Source organism: Saccostrea cucullata, unplaced genomic scaffold (genome assembly GCF_032062105.1).
Source record: "Saccostrea cucullata isolate Sc308-1 unplaced genomic scaffold, CSIRO_AGI_Scuc_v1 ctg13562, whole genome shotgun sequence".
Classification (NCBI taxonomy): Eukaryota; Metazoa; Mollusca; class Bivalvia; order Ostreida; family Ostreidae; genus Saccostrea; species Saccostrea cuccullata.
The window spans coordinates 1-15,961 of record NW_026919466.1 but is presented as its reverse complement, the minus strand read 5'-3'; the positions used below and the strand labels follow the sequence as shown (position 1 = coordinate 15,961).

The following is a 15,961-nucleotide window of genomic DNA, read 5'->3' as shown; positions in this document are numbered from 1 at the left end:
TATTGTTTCCTAGACTTGCTGTATACGTTGTTGTTTCCTTAGACTGTTGTTGTATACTTGTTGTTTCCTCTCCGTCTTAACTGCTGGCAGTAATATGATCTGTTGCTTCCTAGGCTGTTGCTGTATACGTTGTTGTTTCCTAGGCTGTTGCTGTATACGTTGTTGTTTCCTAGACTGTTGCTGTATACGTTGTTGCTTCCTAGACTGTTGCTGTATACGTGGTTGTTTCCTAGGCTGTTGCTGTATACGTTGTTGTTTTCCTAGGCTGTTGCTGTATACGTTGTTGTTTCCTAGACTGTTGCTGTATACGTTGTTGTTTCCTAGACTGTTGCTGTATACGTTGTTGTTTCCTAGACTGTTGCTGTATACGTTGTTGCTTCCTAGACTGTTGCTGTATACGTTGTTGTTCCTAGACTGTTGCTGTATACGTTGTTGTTTCCTAGACTGTTGCTGTATACGTTGTTGTTTCCTAGACTGTTGCTGTATACGTTGTTGTTTCCTAGACTGTAGCTGTATACGTTGATGGTTCCTAGACTGTTGCTGTATACGTTGTTGTTTCCTAGACTGTTGCTGTATACGTTGTTGTTTCCTAGGCTGTTGCTGTATACGTTGTTGTTTCCTAGACTGTTGCTGTATACGTTGTTGTTTCCTAGACTGTTGCTGTATACGTAGTTGCTTTCCTAGACTGTTGCTGTATACGTTGTTGTTTCCTAGGCTGTTGCTGTATACGTTGTTGCTTCCTAGGCTGTTGCTGTATACGTTGTTGTTTCCTAGCCTGTTGCTGTATACGTTGTTGGTTCCTAGTCTGTTGCTGTATTCGTTGTTGTTTCCTAGACTGTTGCTGTATACGTTGTTGTTTCCTAGACTGTTGCTGTATACGTTGTTGTTTCCTAGACTGTTGCTGTATACGTTGTTGTTTCCTAGCTGTTGCTGTATACGTTGTTGTTTCCTAGACTGTTGCTGTATACGTTGTTGTTTCCTAGACTGTTGCTGTATACGTTGTTGTTCCTAGACTGTTGCTGTATACGTTGTTGCTTCCTAGGCTGTTGCTGTATACGTTGTTGTTTCCTAGACTGTTGCTGTATACGTTGTTGTTTCCTAGGCTGTTGCTGTATACGTTGTTGTGTCCTAGAGCTGTTGCTGTATACGTTGTTGTTTCCTAGACTGTTGCTGTATACGTTGTTGTTTCCTAGACTGTTGCTGTATACGTTGTTGTTTCCTAGACTGTTGCTGTATACGTTGTTGTTTCCTAGACTGTTGCTGTATACGTTGTTGTTTCCTAGACTGTTGCTGTATACGTTGTTGTTTCCTAGACTGTTGCTGTATACGTTGTTGAAGGCTGTTGCCTAATGCTTGCTTGTCCGTGCTCCTAGGCTGTTGCGACGTTACTTGTTGTTTCCTAGACTGTTGCTGTATACGTTGTTGTGTCCTCTGTTGCTGTAGACTGTTGCTGTATACGTTGTTGTTTCCTGACTTTCCCTTAGACTGTTGCTGTATACGTTGTTGCTTCCTAGGCTGTTGCTGTATACGTTGTTGCTTCCTAGGCTGTTGCTGTATACGTTGTTGCTTCCTAGGCTGTTGCTGTATACGCTGTTGTTTCCTAGACTGTTGTGTATACATTTATTATTTCCTTGTTTCCTGTATACGTGTTGCTGTATACGTTGTTGCCTTAGTGTTGCTAGGCCTTAGTTTGCTGTATACGTTGTTGCTTCCTAGGCTGTTGCTGTATACGTTGTTGTTTCCTAGCTGTTGCTGTATACGTTGTTGTTTCCTCAGACTGTTGCTGTATACGTTGTTGTTTCCTTATACTGTCTTTTCCTAGACTGTTGCTGTGTTTCCTAACTTGTTGCTGTATACGTTGTTGTTTCCTAGACTGTTGCTGTATACGTTGTTGCTTCCTAGACTGTTGCTGTATACGTTGTTGTTTCCTAGGCTGTTGCTGTATACGTTGTTGTTTCCTAGGCTGTTGCTGTATACGTTGTTGTTTCCTAGACTGTTGCTGTATACGTTGTTGTTTTGTTTCCTAGGCTGTTGCTGTATACGTTGTTGTTTCCTACTGTTGCTGTATACGTTGTTGTTTCCTAGTTGCTGTTGCTGTGTTGCTGTATACGTTGTTGTGTCCTAGGCTGTTGCTGTATACGTTGTTGCGTCCTAAGCTGTTGCTGTATACGTTGTTGTTTCCTAGGCTGTTGCTGTATACGTTGTTGTGTCCTAGGCTGTTGCTGTATACGTTGTTGCGTCCTAAGCTGTTGCTGTATACGTTGTTGTTTCCTAGACTGTTGCTGTATACGTTGTTGTGTCCTAGGCTGTTGCTGTATACGTTGTTGCTTCCTAGGCTGTTGCTGTATACGTTGTTGTGTCCTAGACTGTTGCTGTATACGTTGTTGTTTCCTAGACTGTTGCTGTATACGTTGTTGTGTCCTAAGCTGTTGCTGTATACGTTGTTGTTTCCTAGACTGTTGCTGTATACGTTGTTGTTTCCTAGACTGTTGCTGTATACGTTGTTGTTTCCTAGACTGTTGCTGTATACGTTGTTGTGTCCTAGGCTGTTGCTGTATACGTTGTTGCTTCCTAGGCTGTTGCTGTATACGTTGTTGTGTCCTAGACTGTTGCTGTATACGTTGTTGTTTCCTAGACTGTTGCTGTATACGATGTTGTTTCCTAGACTGTTGCTGTATACGTTGTTGTTTCCTAGACTGTTGCTGTATACGTTGTTGTTTCCTAGGTTGTTGCTGTATACGTTGTTGTTTCCTAGACTGTTGCTGTATACGTTGTTGTTTCCTAGACTGTTGCTGTATACGTTGTTGCTTCCTAGGTTGTTGCTGTATACGTTGTTGTTTCCTAGACTGTTGCTGTATACGTTATTGTTTCCTAGACTGTTGCTGTATACGTTGTTGCTTCCTAGACTGTTGCTGTATACGTTGTTGTTTCCTAGGCTGTTGCTGTATACGTTGTTGTTTCCAAGACTGTTGCTGTATACGCTTGTTGTTTCCTTGGCTGTTGCTGTATACGTTGTTGTTTCCTAGACTGTTGCTGTATACGTTGTTGTTTCCTAGTCTGTTGCTGTATACGTTGTTGTTTCCTAGACTGTTGCTGTATACGTTGTTGTTTCCTAGGCTGTTGCTGTATACGTTGTTGTTTCCTAGACTGTTGCTGTATACGTTGTTGTTTCCTAGACTGTTGCTGTATACGTTGTTGTTTCCTAGGTTCTTGCTGTATACGTTGTTGTTTCCTAGACTGTTGCTGTCTACGTTGTTGTTTCCTAGACTGTTGCTGTATACGTTGTTGTTTCCTAAACTGTTGCTGTATACGTTGTTGTTTCCTAGGCTGTTGCTGTATATGTTGTTGCTGTATACGTTGTTGCTGGTTGTGAGGGCATAATCTTTGCATAAGAAAACATTTTTTTTTATTATTTCAAACGAATATCCAGCTGCAAAGAAGAATCTAGTGCTTTCTTTTTGGTGTTTATGCATATTTACCAATAGGGTTCCAGTATTCCTTGCTTTGTTCTATGAAATCCTGTCCAAAATGCACGATATTTAGCGACCAGTCAAATCTGTATAATGACCATTATTGTCAGTCTTCAAAGTACCACACTGTCTGACAGCCTCAGTCCAGGTCACTTCTGCAGTTGATACTCGACCATCTAAAATAAAATCGCGATAGAGAATTCAGTTCAAATTTTAAAGCAAAAAAGTCCATGTTACATGATAAGTTCGTGATAAGCCCTTTGGTTTTTACAGTTTAAGCTAGTAAGAAAATACTTTTAATTGTGTAAGAAAAACTTATTTCAATTTACATTCATTTTATATGATAATAAATAATATATATATGGACATTACGTTTACCTACCTGCACATATATACCCAACTCTGTTCTGACAGGATGTAAACTGATGATGTACCGGAAGTGATCCTAGATATCTCACGGCAGCACAATTACCGTAATCAGGGGCTGAAAAACGGAAATAAGAATGTTTTGATCAATTTCTTTTACTAACCTAGTTTTACACCATTTAATCTAGTCTTTATGGACAATTTATTTAGTTTATCTTCAAGTCAATTATTAATTCTTATGACACCAATTAAGCAAAATATTACTTCAAATAAAAGTCAATAAAATTAGTACGTAATAGATTTTTTATCTTTTGCGGAATCTATCAATATATCTTATATCATAGGCGTCGAAACCGGAGGGGGGTTGGGGTTGGGGGACTTACCCCCCCCCACTTTTTTTGCAAAGATATATTTAATATAAGCATTGAAAATTGGGGTTTGCCTTTCTTTGGTGGTTTATCCCCCCTTTCAATTTGCTTCCGGACTTATGTCCTATCATTGAATGAATCATTAGATGATAACTGAAAATGTCCTTCTAACTTAAGTTTTACCGTGTGTGAAAGGACTGTGTATGATATATTGGTACACCACCACACTCCCGTCATTGGGTGCTCCAAACAGTTCATTGGGATACTCGGGTAAAGCCTCGTAAACACAATCTTCATTTCTCTTGCGGTATTTTTCTACATCGGTATAACAGTAACATGTTTTTCTCTATAATAAAGAAGAATTTCATTGCTGTACACAGGACCACACAGGATTCGGCTTCTAAATCTGCACCTTTAGTTGAACAGACGGAAAGCACAGAATTACATTGTTCTGGCACATATTTATACAAGGGAAGACGGAAGAAGGAAAAGAAAGAAGAAAACAGTTTGGGTATAATGAGTTAAAACTGGTATAACCTTGCTCCTTGCATCAGGGGACAATAACAACTCATTTAAGTATAATTTTAGAGTTTTTCAGTGACACTTTCTCTAAGTACCCATTAGATTTGTAATGTAGTCATTCAAAAATTAACCGAAAGAGTACGTTTCTACCCATCAACCCCAATGAATGGAAAACTATTGCCGATGGACCTTCGTCAAGATGGCAGTCAACCATATGCATTGTATCGATGCGCTTTAATTGATGACAAACATGAAGGAGTTTCTATGAAACTATTAGGAAGGATTCCAAGCAAAACATTCAATCCCAGATAATGAAAACAAAAAGGACTCCCTTTGTACTTTCAAATGACCCTTTTACCTTGAAGATCTGGTTCGTGAAACAATTTTCAGAGGTTCAGATTTTTAGAGGAAGAGAAAATTGACTACCACTGTTTGGGTTCTATTGTACTGGCCTGTATCTGCTTAGACATTCAGAAGAACCATATCGAAGATCATATCCTTATTACTTACAAACAAGTTTATGAAAAAAGAATATCACAACAGTCTTGTTTAAAGTCATCAGTTTGTAAGTTCTGTTGTCAAAACAATGACTTTGTCCAAAAATTCAATGAAATAATTAAATGCTTTCTTAGTTTATTATTACTGGAATTAACGGAAGCAGCTGTTGCAGAAAAAATACATAACCTGCGTAACTGTTAATTCAAGTAATAACAAACAAAGAAAGACATTTTATTGTTTATATTCTTATCTGTTTAAAAAATCATTTAAAGTAGGATTAAAAAAATAATGATTGTATTAATGGTGCGAAGGTCTTCATACGTTTCATTGATTGAAAAGCCACTGATCAAGAAATCTGCACAGGCGACATGCCGACTGTAGTTTTCTTAAAAAATGAAGGAGAAAATATTCAGAGGATGTAAATATTCTATCATTAAGACAAAAGCTGACTGACATTTTATACTAATTGTAAGACCATTATTTATACATCCAAATGTCCACGGCTTTTTCTGCTATTTCCTGATTCAATCAAGGAGCACACTGAGTGTGTAACTAGTCGGGTGGGGGCTGCTCACCCCACCTTGGCACCTGATCCCATCACTAATATTTTAGAGGTCCGTGTTTGCTCTGCTCCTGGTTTTTATGTTTGAATCGACTTTTGAGATTGAAAACTGTTCATTATCTTCATATCTTTCATCCGTCACATCATTTCTAGATTCTTGAGAGATTACCAAATTTTGGTTTAGGCAAATGATACTTCGTAGTGGTAACCGCCTTCCGCTAGCCAGTTAAATCTAAACCGAGTACCTGTATATAGGACCCTAGCTACTACACTCGATTACAGGAAGAGTGTCTTGGCAACTTAACTTAATCTGAATAAATTACAGAAATTTTGAATGAACCACATTGTAAATAAATGATTATTTTTATTGTAAAAATGAATGAACTAAAATGTTAATATTGAATATATCTAGAAATATTGAATAAATTTCCATAGCTTTTAACACATCTGCATGTATTTCTCATATATAACATTTATCTGAAAATAAGTCAACTTTTCTAAGGATTTAAAAAAATAACGACCGAGCCAATTGTATTTAAGAAAAGAAATGAAAAAGTAAGATTTGTTTTCTCAATGATTCCTCTTAATATCAGTATTTTTGAAAAATGTTTTGCTGATGTCCATGTACAGAGAACCTTAATTATGATAACATTTTCCCCAATGTCATTTACATGCTTAGACGTAAGACATCTTAAAAAATCTTCAACATTCGTGGCATTCTCGTACGCCGTGGGGCGCTGACGCAATAACTTGATTGGCCGTAATCACTAATGAGACCGTCGCATTATGAGGTACATGTATCAATACGGATACCATGGTTGTCCGTAACAGTGTCCGTGGCGTGAAATGCATGGTCCTTAATGAAACCGTGTCCAAACCTTGTTAAACCTTGTTGAACCGATCTATAATCTTGAAACAACCGTTTCGTTTGTTTTTCGCGACAAAAAATCGTATTAGCATTACGATTTCATACGATTTATAAAATCCTGGTGAACCGTTGCAACCCATGTCTATTATACCGTGACACTGTGACCTAGGCTTTTGATACATTTATCTGCACCAAGATTAGAAAAAGAAATATCAGCATATAGCTAGGAGTATAGCAGAATCATAATTAAATGATGTCATAAATAGATCTACAAGTGTAGTCATCAAGAAAATAATGAGAAGATAACTTGTTGGTGAGACTGATTGATTGTATGTTGTTTCACGTCCTATTCGAGAATATTTCACTTAGATAGAGACATACGTTTGTATTCATGTCGAGGGTTTGAAATTCTGATCTTCACTCGACACTCAGGGCCATTTTATAGTGTAGAGGGACCTTTATCATACCACAGCCTACCATGACAAGGGTCCTCGGTTTATAAGGTTTCAATCCCCTGAAGACCTGCAACTTTCACTTCAAAGTGTTGAGCACATTGTGAAGAAACTGATGCTACCCAATTTGTCATCGACGAAGGTCAAAGTCGCGGCTGAGTTTCGATCTCACGACCTTCGGATCACGTAGCTACTATGAACGGTCTCGTGAAGTCGTAAGAATTCTCTCGGTAGGGTTAGGGCAAAAATAAATCTTGAAGCTAAGAAAAAGTTTCCTTATTTGTAGAGGAATGTTTTGTTATAACTGAATTTTCTTTCGTAAGAATGGAGATATTTTTCGCTTAAAGATTATGAACTTTTTTTTATAATAAAGAGCTAATCTTGTGTTTATCAGACGCTGTGTCATTTAAACGATAATTTTTTCGTAATGACGAGATCTCTTTTCAAAGCTTAGAGCGTTTGCTTATGAGTTACGGAGCAAGAAGTTAATCCTCACTCTCTTGGGTTTGAATCATACTATGGGACGTGTAGACTGGTCCTTAGATTGCGATCCAGCTAATCAAAGGCATTAAGTGAGGAGTACAGGTTAAACATTGGCATTAAGTGAGGAGTACAGGTCTAAACATTGGCATTAAGTGAGGAGTAACAGGTTAAATTGCATTAGTTAGGAGTACAGGTCTAAACATTGGCATTAAGTGAGGAGTACAGGTTGGAAACATTGGCAAGTGGTGACGAATGAGGTGTAAAAATTTCTCAAAAGGACATTAACCGAAACAAACAAACAAGATGCTTTTGTGAAACACTCATGCCCCCGTATGGCACCATGGCGAAGACAAACTTCTCTTAAATGAAAACTCACTGGAAGTACAAATCTCAAATATAAAAATATTCCAAAATCCAGCTAATCAAAGGCATTAAAGATTGGCAAGTGGTGACGAATCAGGCGTGAACGTTCCTCGAAAGGACATTAACAAACAAACAAACAAGGTATTTTTGTGAAACGCTGATGCCCCCGTATGGGAACATAGCAAAGATTAAGTTTCTGCAAATGCAAACTCACTGGAAATACAATTCTGATACATGTATATGACAGGTACCAAAGTAAAGCTTTTTATAAGTGTGCTAAAATCTCCAAGGTCAAGGTAAATAAAACCAACATTACTTTGTATCCAATAAAAGGTCTTGCCACAAAAAAAATATATGTGAAGTATGGAATACCTGGCTCTAACCCTTTAGAAGTTAAGGCGAATTTTATATTTCAAAAAGAAGGTCAAACTCCAAAGTCAAAGTCCTTCTATCAAATCTTGTCACAAGGATTAAAATATATAAAGTATGAAAGCACTAGCCTTAACACTTTAAATGTCATGGTAAAAGGTTTGCTTTTTAAGAGATCAAAGGTCATGGTCAAATGCTCCATGGTCAAAGGGTCAAAGTTCTTGATAGTCATTGAAAAGCCTTTTCACAAGGATAACATATGCTGAGAATGAGGACATTAGCTTTTACCTATCAAAAGTTATTGCAAGGTTCTTAAGTTTTCCAAGTTCAAGTCTTCAAGTTATATTTAATACAATTTGTAATCCAATTAAAGGCATTGTATGAAGAATACAAATGTCAATAATGGATGCCCCAGCTCAACCCTCCAAAAGTTAGTTATGACCAAGATTAACAATTTTAAAAAGTAGGTCAAAATCCAAGGACAATATCAAAGGGTCAAAGTCTTGCTATCAAATGAGAGGTCTTGTCACAAGGATTAGATATGTAAAGTATGAAAACACTAGCCCTAACCCTTTTCAAGTTCTGGTTAAGGTTTCCTTTTTCATAATAGGTCAATTTCAAAGGTCAACGGGTTAAAGTTCTTGATATCAAATCAAAGCCTTTTCACAAATACATAAGATTTGTGAAGTGTGAGATTATTAGCCCTTAGCATTCATAAATTTTGGACAAGGTTTACGTTTTTTCATAAGAACAAAAATTCAAGGTCAAAAGGTCATATTTTAAGGTATCCAATTAGAGGTCTTGCCACAAAAATACTTATGTTAATTATGGAAATGTAGTTCTAACTCTTAAAATTTATATCCAAGTTAAAAAAGTAGCTATAGGTCAATGTCAAAAAGTGTCAAAGATCTTGCTTACAAATGAAAGTTTTGATCAAAAGGATTAAATATATAAAGTATGAAAGCACTAGCCATAACCCTTTAAATAATTATGGTTTGTTTTTCAAAAATAGGTTAAACTGTAACATCAAGATGAAAGGGTCAAAAGTTCTTAATATCCAGTGAAGGGTTGTCTCACAAACATAACATATGTGAAATATGAAAGCCCTATCCCTTAACTTTAAAAATTATGGCCAAGTCTTTATACCACGGTAATTACAGAAATCTCCAAGGTAAAAGGTAAGGTTTTTGGTATCCAATGAAAGGTCTCTTTCCCCAAAAATAACTATGTGAAGTGTCCATGTCCCTGTATATACCTTTTTAAGATATGGCCAAAGAAAAGTATAAAATTTTGTAAAAGTTGTTCAAGCTCAAAAGGTCAAATTTGGTGGAACCCAGATCAAGGTCTTGTATCAAGGAATAACATATGTGAAGCATGAAAGTTATAGCTCCATAAATCAAAAGTTCTGAGCAAGGTGCAAACAACAAACAGACATACAGAGAGACAGACGGACACGCACAAAAACTATATACCCCGTAAACTTCGTTTACAAGGGCATAAAAAGCAAGTTGTATTTTCTAATTGAAAAATCATTTTTTTAGGATAAAAAGATCACTTCTGGTTATTGTAAAATCATTTCTTGTTAAATTAAAATGTGAAAGTATTGCATTTTTTGGTCTTCTTCTTTTTGTGGAGGCTCCTTCAGATGAGACCTTAAAAACCGCGGCCCCGATAAAGATCTCTCACCGCTCAATGGCCCTGAGTGCCGAGTAAAGGCTACAATTTGAAGCCGAATCTGGAGATACGGTGACGTCTTCATATGAGTGAAAGATTAAACAGAACAAGTTAGAACACATTAAACAATATACAATCAGTATTAATTTTTTTTGTGGTTTTTATAAAGATTTAGAGAGATAAAGAAAGAAGCAGTTAATGAATCAGCCGAAAATGTAAAATAATTACCGATATGCCCATTGCCTCAAATCCATAAAATTCACCGCAGTAAATAGTGCAGCTAGATGTGCTTTTTGGAATGTGATAAACATCAAAATCAATATTTTCGGTTGCATCATAGGTCTCAAAGCAGCCTTCAATAAAAACATTCATAAACACTCTATGAGACCTTTTTGAGTTTTATATGTAAAAGCATATTTTTAATTGAATTGTAAGGTAAATGCTATACAGAGGAGCAAAACGGATTCTAAATATAGATTTAATCTTTTGCTAATATTAACATGCATTGAGACGTTTTTACTAAAAAAAAATAATACAGTATCACAAGTTTAATCAGCAAAATTGTTTTTACTTTCATTTAATTTTTTTCAGACATTTGTGTAAGTTTTGAAGATCATTTTAATAGAAATATATGTTTTAAGCAGATTTTTTTAAGTTAAGATTTTTTTAAAGGAGGAGCAGCCAATACCATTAAGGAAGGTAAAACACTTCTAACAGGTGTCTTAATTTTTACTTAATTTGATACAAACTACTACCTAATAGTTTAAACCATGGCGATTGAAAAACTGTTGCTCCTATCCAGAAAAACTGATCCTGACGGAAACCAGAGGGCCGGGCAGGGACCCTGAATCCTTTTGTGCTGACAATTCTTCTCTCTCAGACTCCTAGTCACTGACAGTTTAGAGAAGACTCCTCCCAGTTCCTGTTTGTTACGTCATAGTAGACACCTAATAAAATGTAACAAGGTAGACACCTAATACAATGTAACCAATAAACGTCTTATAAAAAATCATGTAACCAATAAACATTTTATAAAAGTCATGTCATCACAATTCTTTTCGAAAATCTCGAATATCCTTTTAATTCGAGAAAATTTCAATCCGAAATATTTTCAAAGAAAGACATTAGCAGATTTTAAGTTCTTTTTATTCGTTTAGTGTCACTAGACTTCTACATAATCATTTTTACTTATACATGAATTTACGTTGCATATTCAGTTTGAAAAGGATGACCATATGCTAAATCATCATATTTTTGACCGTAATTTACGGTAATTCAAACATCCAGTGTAATATTTTTTAAATAAACTTGTTTTATAAAACTTACCTCTGTCGTCAGACCGAACAACTGAGAGCCAAAAAACTGAGAGCAAAATACCAAGCGAAAAGGACATTATAGAATTGTTTGAAAAACCTGCAAATTAGACACACTACCCTAACAAAAATACTATAGTTAACTATAGTGATAACTTTGACACTTTGAAAACTTTGATTTACTATAGTGATAACTTTGACACTTTGAAAAACTTTGATTAACTATAGTGATAACTTTGACACTTTGAAAAACTTTGACGAAAACTTTGACACTTTGAAAAACTTTGACGAAAACTTTGACACTTTGAAAAACTTTGACAAAAACTTTGACACTTTGAAAAACTTTGGCAAAAACTTTGACACTTTGAAAAACTTTGGCGAAAACTTTGACACTTTGAAAAACTTTGGCGAAAACTTTGACACTTTGAAAAACTTTGCCGAAAACTTTGACACTTTGAAAAACTTTGCCGAAAACTTTGACACTTTGAAAAACTTTGACGAAAACTTTGATACTTTGAAAAACTTTGACGAAAACTTTGACACTTTGAAAAACTTTGACGAAAACTTTGGCGAAAACTTTGACACTTTGAAAAACTTTGATGAAAACTTTGATACTTTGAAAAACTTTGGGCGAAAACTTTGACACTTTGAAAAACTTTATCGAAAACTTTGATACTTCAAAAAACTTTATCAAAAACTTTGATACTTCGAAAATCTTTATTGAAATTTTTGATACTTCGAAAAACTTAATCGAAAACTTTGATACTTCGAAAAACTTTATCAAAAACTTGGATGCTTTAAAACTTTGAAAAAGATTATTGAAAACTTTGACACTTTAAAAAACTTTATCAAAAATTTTTATTCTTCGAGAAACTTTATCAAAAACTTTTACTTTTTTAAAAACATTATCGAAGTCTCCGATACTTTGTAAAACTTAATAAAAAACTTGGATATTTTGAAAAACTTCATCAAGAAATTTAACACTTTGAAAATATTTGTCGAAAACTTGGATACTTTTACACTTCGAAAAACTTTATCGAAAACTTTGACATTTGAAAAACTTTATCAAAAACTTAAAAAACTTTTTCAAAAATTTTAAAATTAAAAATGCTTTATCGAAAACTTGGATACTTTACTACATACAAAAACTTAATCGCAAACTTTGACACTTTAAAAACTTTATCAAAAACTTTAAAAATTTTAAAAAAAGTTATGAAAACTTGGGATGCTTTGAAAAACTTTATCAAAAGTTTGATACTTTGAAAAACTTTATCGAAAATTCTGATTTTTTTGAAGAACTTTGGTGAAAACTTTGACACTTTGAAAAACTTTGAAGAAAACTTTGATACTTTGAAAAACTTTGGCGAAAACTTTGACACTTTGAAAACTTTGACGAAAACTTTGACACTTTGATTTACTATAGTTAACTATAGTAAACTATAGTTAACTATAGTTAACTATAGTATTTTTTTGTTAGGGAGTTTTTGGGAGAGCGGGGTACCTAAGTGTTGTGTCCGTATTTGTTATAAACTGAAAAGAAGCAGAAACCTGCAGCCTTGTGACCTTTTGAACTCTAAACTTTTGGGTTCATCACATCCTGTTGTCATTCTGATTGGGGAAAGGGTTTTTAAAACCCCCGGAAAATTTAGATAAGAAAATTATTGGCGTATTTGAGCTGAAAAAAATAAAAAAAATAGAGCGCAGATTGATTTTTATAATTGGAATTTGGTGATAGATATAACAAGAATAAGGAACCTGTAGACTGGTTATGTCATTTTTTTAACTTTGTGTACGCCACATCCATGTCTGTTATTCTGGCATTTAATTATTTAAAGAATTTGTATATCAACAGGATATCTGACGGATATATAGTATATCGAACTATAAGTTGCGTTTTTGTTCATTTTTATGAAGAGAGAAGTAGGAAAACACTTGCTGTAGTTCTTAGACATTCAGAAATATTGATGACGTTTTATCAATTAACAATAGTTTTTCATTCTCTTGCCGACTCAATACATCCTTGTGAATTAAGGAAATTACTGTCTTATTTTTCGATTTTATGATGTGAAAAACGATTGATTTGCGTGATGATTTGAATCACAGGCGTTTATGCACAAAAATTTTCCGCAAGCCAATCGATTGATAATGTATGAAAAGAAAATCTGCAGTTATTCCTTCTTTTACATGCTTTGATTCCGCAAATTCATGCTCCAAGCCCTGCTTCTGTCTAGCTGTTTGTCCCGCCCTGCGCGTGGTGTTTTTTTAACCGCGCAAATACGTTGATGGGGAAAAAAAACATTTGCATTTTGTAATTTTATTCACACAGAAATTGGAAATGTAAATGTCTTGAAATAAAAGACAACACAGTTGCCAGATCAGTTTCTACTGGGATGTTTAACTAATGATAGACAACAGAGGACAAACAAAATTTTATGACAGACCGATGATAACCTTTTTTTTAACTTCCGTATTTGTGTAGAACATTGTAATATTCCTCTATATTTGTAATATTCCGCTATCATTGTAATATTCCGCTATCGTTGTAATATTCCACTATCATTGTAATATCCCGCTATCATTGTAATATTCCACTATCATTGTAATATTCCGCTATCATTGTAATATTCCATTATCATTGTAATATTCTACTATCATTGTAATATTCCGCTATCATTGTAATATTCTGCTATCATTGTAATATTCCGCTATTATTGTAATATCTCGCTATCAATGTAATATTCCGCTATCATTGTAATATTCCGCTTTCATTGTACTACCGTATAAGTGGAAATTTTAGCGAGACGAAAATTTAGCGATTTTTCCTTAAAAACTGGTAATTAATTTTTAGCGAGATGTTATTTTAGCGATTTAAAAATGCACATTAAAGAAACTATTACATATAAAACGCAATTAATTTTTAGCAATACCCAATTTTAGCGATCTCGACACACTCGCTAATAATGCCAAAATTAAATCCTCGCAAAAAATTGTACTTATACGATATTTTGCTATCATTGTAATATTCCGCTATCATTGTAACTTTAATTGTAATATTCCGCTATCATTGTAGTATTCCGCCATCATTGTAATTTTCCGCTATCATTGTAATATTCCGCTATCACCTGCATGTGGTGTTTGAATCTTCCAACTTATTCAATACTCGAGAGTATTCTCTGAGTCCGATTATTTCAAACTGAAGTACACAACTCACGTGTAAGTCTATTTTTCATCTTGTTTAAAGTAAGCAATTCGTAAACTTTATACTCGTCATGACAATCTTAAAAGCAAATATAATCTACTAAGAGGTCCAATAAAAATGAATTCACACCCTAGGGAAGGGCTATCAATGGTATATTGTTTCCATGTTAAAATTTGTTCAGCAGGTTTTCTGCGTGGGAAGTCCTTATATCTGTCAACGAGTTTATATTATTCTGTCCGATATCGCTACTGAAAGTAAGCATGAAGTTATGAAAGAATTTTGGAAGAGAGGAATGTTTACAGAGCTTGGCTGTCCTCGGTTTTTGCTAGATATCAGTCAATGTGAGATCATTTTCTAAAATATCCAGAAAACAATCAAAGGAAGACTCTGAGGTACGTGTATCAAAATATGTCATTAAGAGTGTTATTTATCCGTGATCATCCCTGATAAAGCGTATAACAATGTCTTAAAATCATGGGAACAAAAAGACTTTAGGATAAATAACACAAACAAACTGTTTTCAGGAACCAGTATATTTCTCATAGAATTACATTTAAATTGGTTAACTGAATAATGTTTACTGAGTTTATTGGGAGCATTTTGTACGATTTTGTCATAAGGTTCAAATTTGTGCAAATTACATGGTAACGAAATGGAATTACATGGAAATTAAATAGAATTATATAGAAAGCAAAGCAAAGTCTCATAACTTAGCACCAAGGAAAGCCTACGATTTCTTTATATTTCAGGGGTTTACTATTTATGTAATTTCATATCAAAATCAGTCAAAAATATTTATCAATCCATGCATCAAATTCTTGTTTGTGTTAAGTACCCTTAAAAGACACACAGTTCTGTGCACTTTTTAAACTCACATGGTTTTTTTTGCACGAATTAATGTCACTGATATATTATGCAAATTCTTTAAGGAGACAACAAAAAATATAATAAAAGTGATTTCCTAATTAATTTCAAGTTTATTTCACTAACTCAAGATATAATATACCTCTGATAAAAGAGAAAACTTTCTGAAGACATTTTCCCATGAAATTCAGTCAATTGTCACTTCAGAATTTACATAGTTAATTACTATGGACCGTATAATAGTCAACTACATCAAATCCGTTCTTTAGAACTGATTATTTCTAGTTAAGGTCTTCCGTTTCCAACGGAAGACCTTCTACTGATTCTGATGATTAAGATTATTCTTATTATTAAGGTCTTCCGTCTTCAGCGGAAGACCTTACTGTTATTCTTAGGTTTCTTTTCCACTATTTTTATTATTATTATTAGGGTCTTCCGTCTCCAACGGAAGACCCTTCTATTATTCTATTGTTTCTTTTTCACTTTTATTATTCTTCCTTTTTTTCTTACAATTTTTGTGCAGACGATTTCTCGGAGATGGCTTAATCGATTTACTTGAAATTTTCAAGAAAGATGTGCCTTCACCTAAA

General features: G+C 34.6%; 2 protein-coding genes across 2 annotated transcripts; both read right to left on the bottom strand.

Annotated features, from left to right (window-relative positions):
* Positions 1 to 9: 9 nt before the first annotated feature.
* On the bottom strand, positions 10 to 1,620 carry LOC134232072 (putative mediator of RNA polymerase II transcription subunit 26). Its single transcript, XM_062714044.1, has 3 exons — positions 1,149 to 1,620; positions 656 to 930; positions 10 to 570 (listed from the first exon to the last, which is right to left on the bottom strand). The coding sequence occupies exons 1-3, from the start codon at positions 1,618 to 1,620 to the stop codon at positions 10 to 12; spliced, it is 1,308 nt and encodes a 435-aa protein (XP_062570028.1).
* A 461-nt stretch (positions 1,621 to 2,081) lies between these two features.
* Positions 2,082 to 11,388, bottom strand: LOC134232061 (bromodomain-containing protein DDB_G0280777-like). The gene is made up of 8 exons (XM_062714034.1): positions 11,322 to 11,388; positions 10,892 to 10,942; positions 10,224 to 10,348; positions 4,388 to 4,550; positions 3,853 to 3,954; positions 3,593 to 3,646; positions 3,012 to 3,382; positions 2,082 to 2,852 (listed from the first exon to the last, which is right to left on the bottom strand). Exons 1-8 carry the CDS (start codon positions 11,386 to 11,388, stop codon positions 2,082 to 2,084), a joined length of 1,704 nt encoding a protein of 567 aa, XP_062570018.1.
* Positions 11,389 to 15,961: the final 4,573 nt, after the last annotated feature.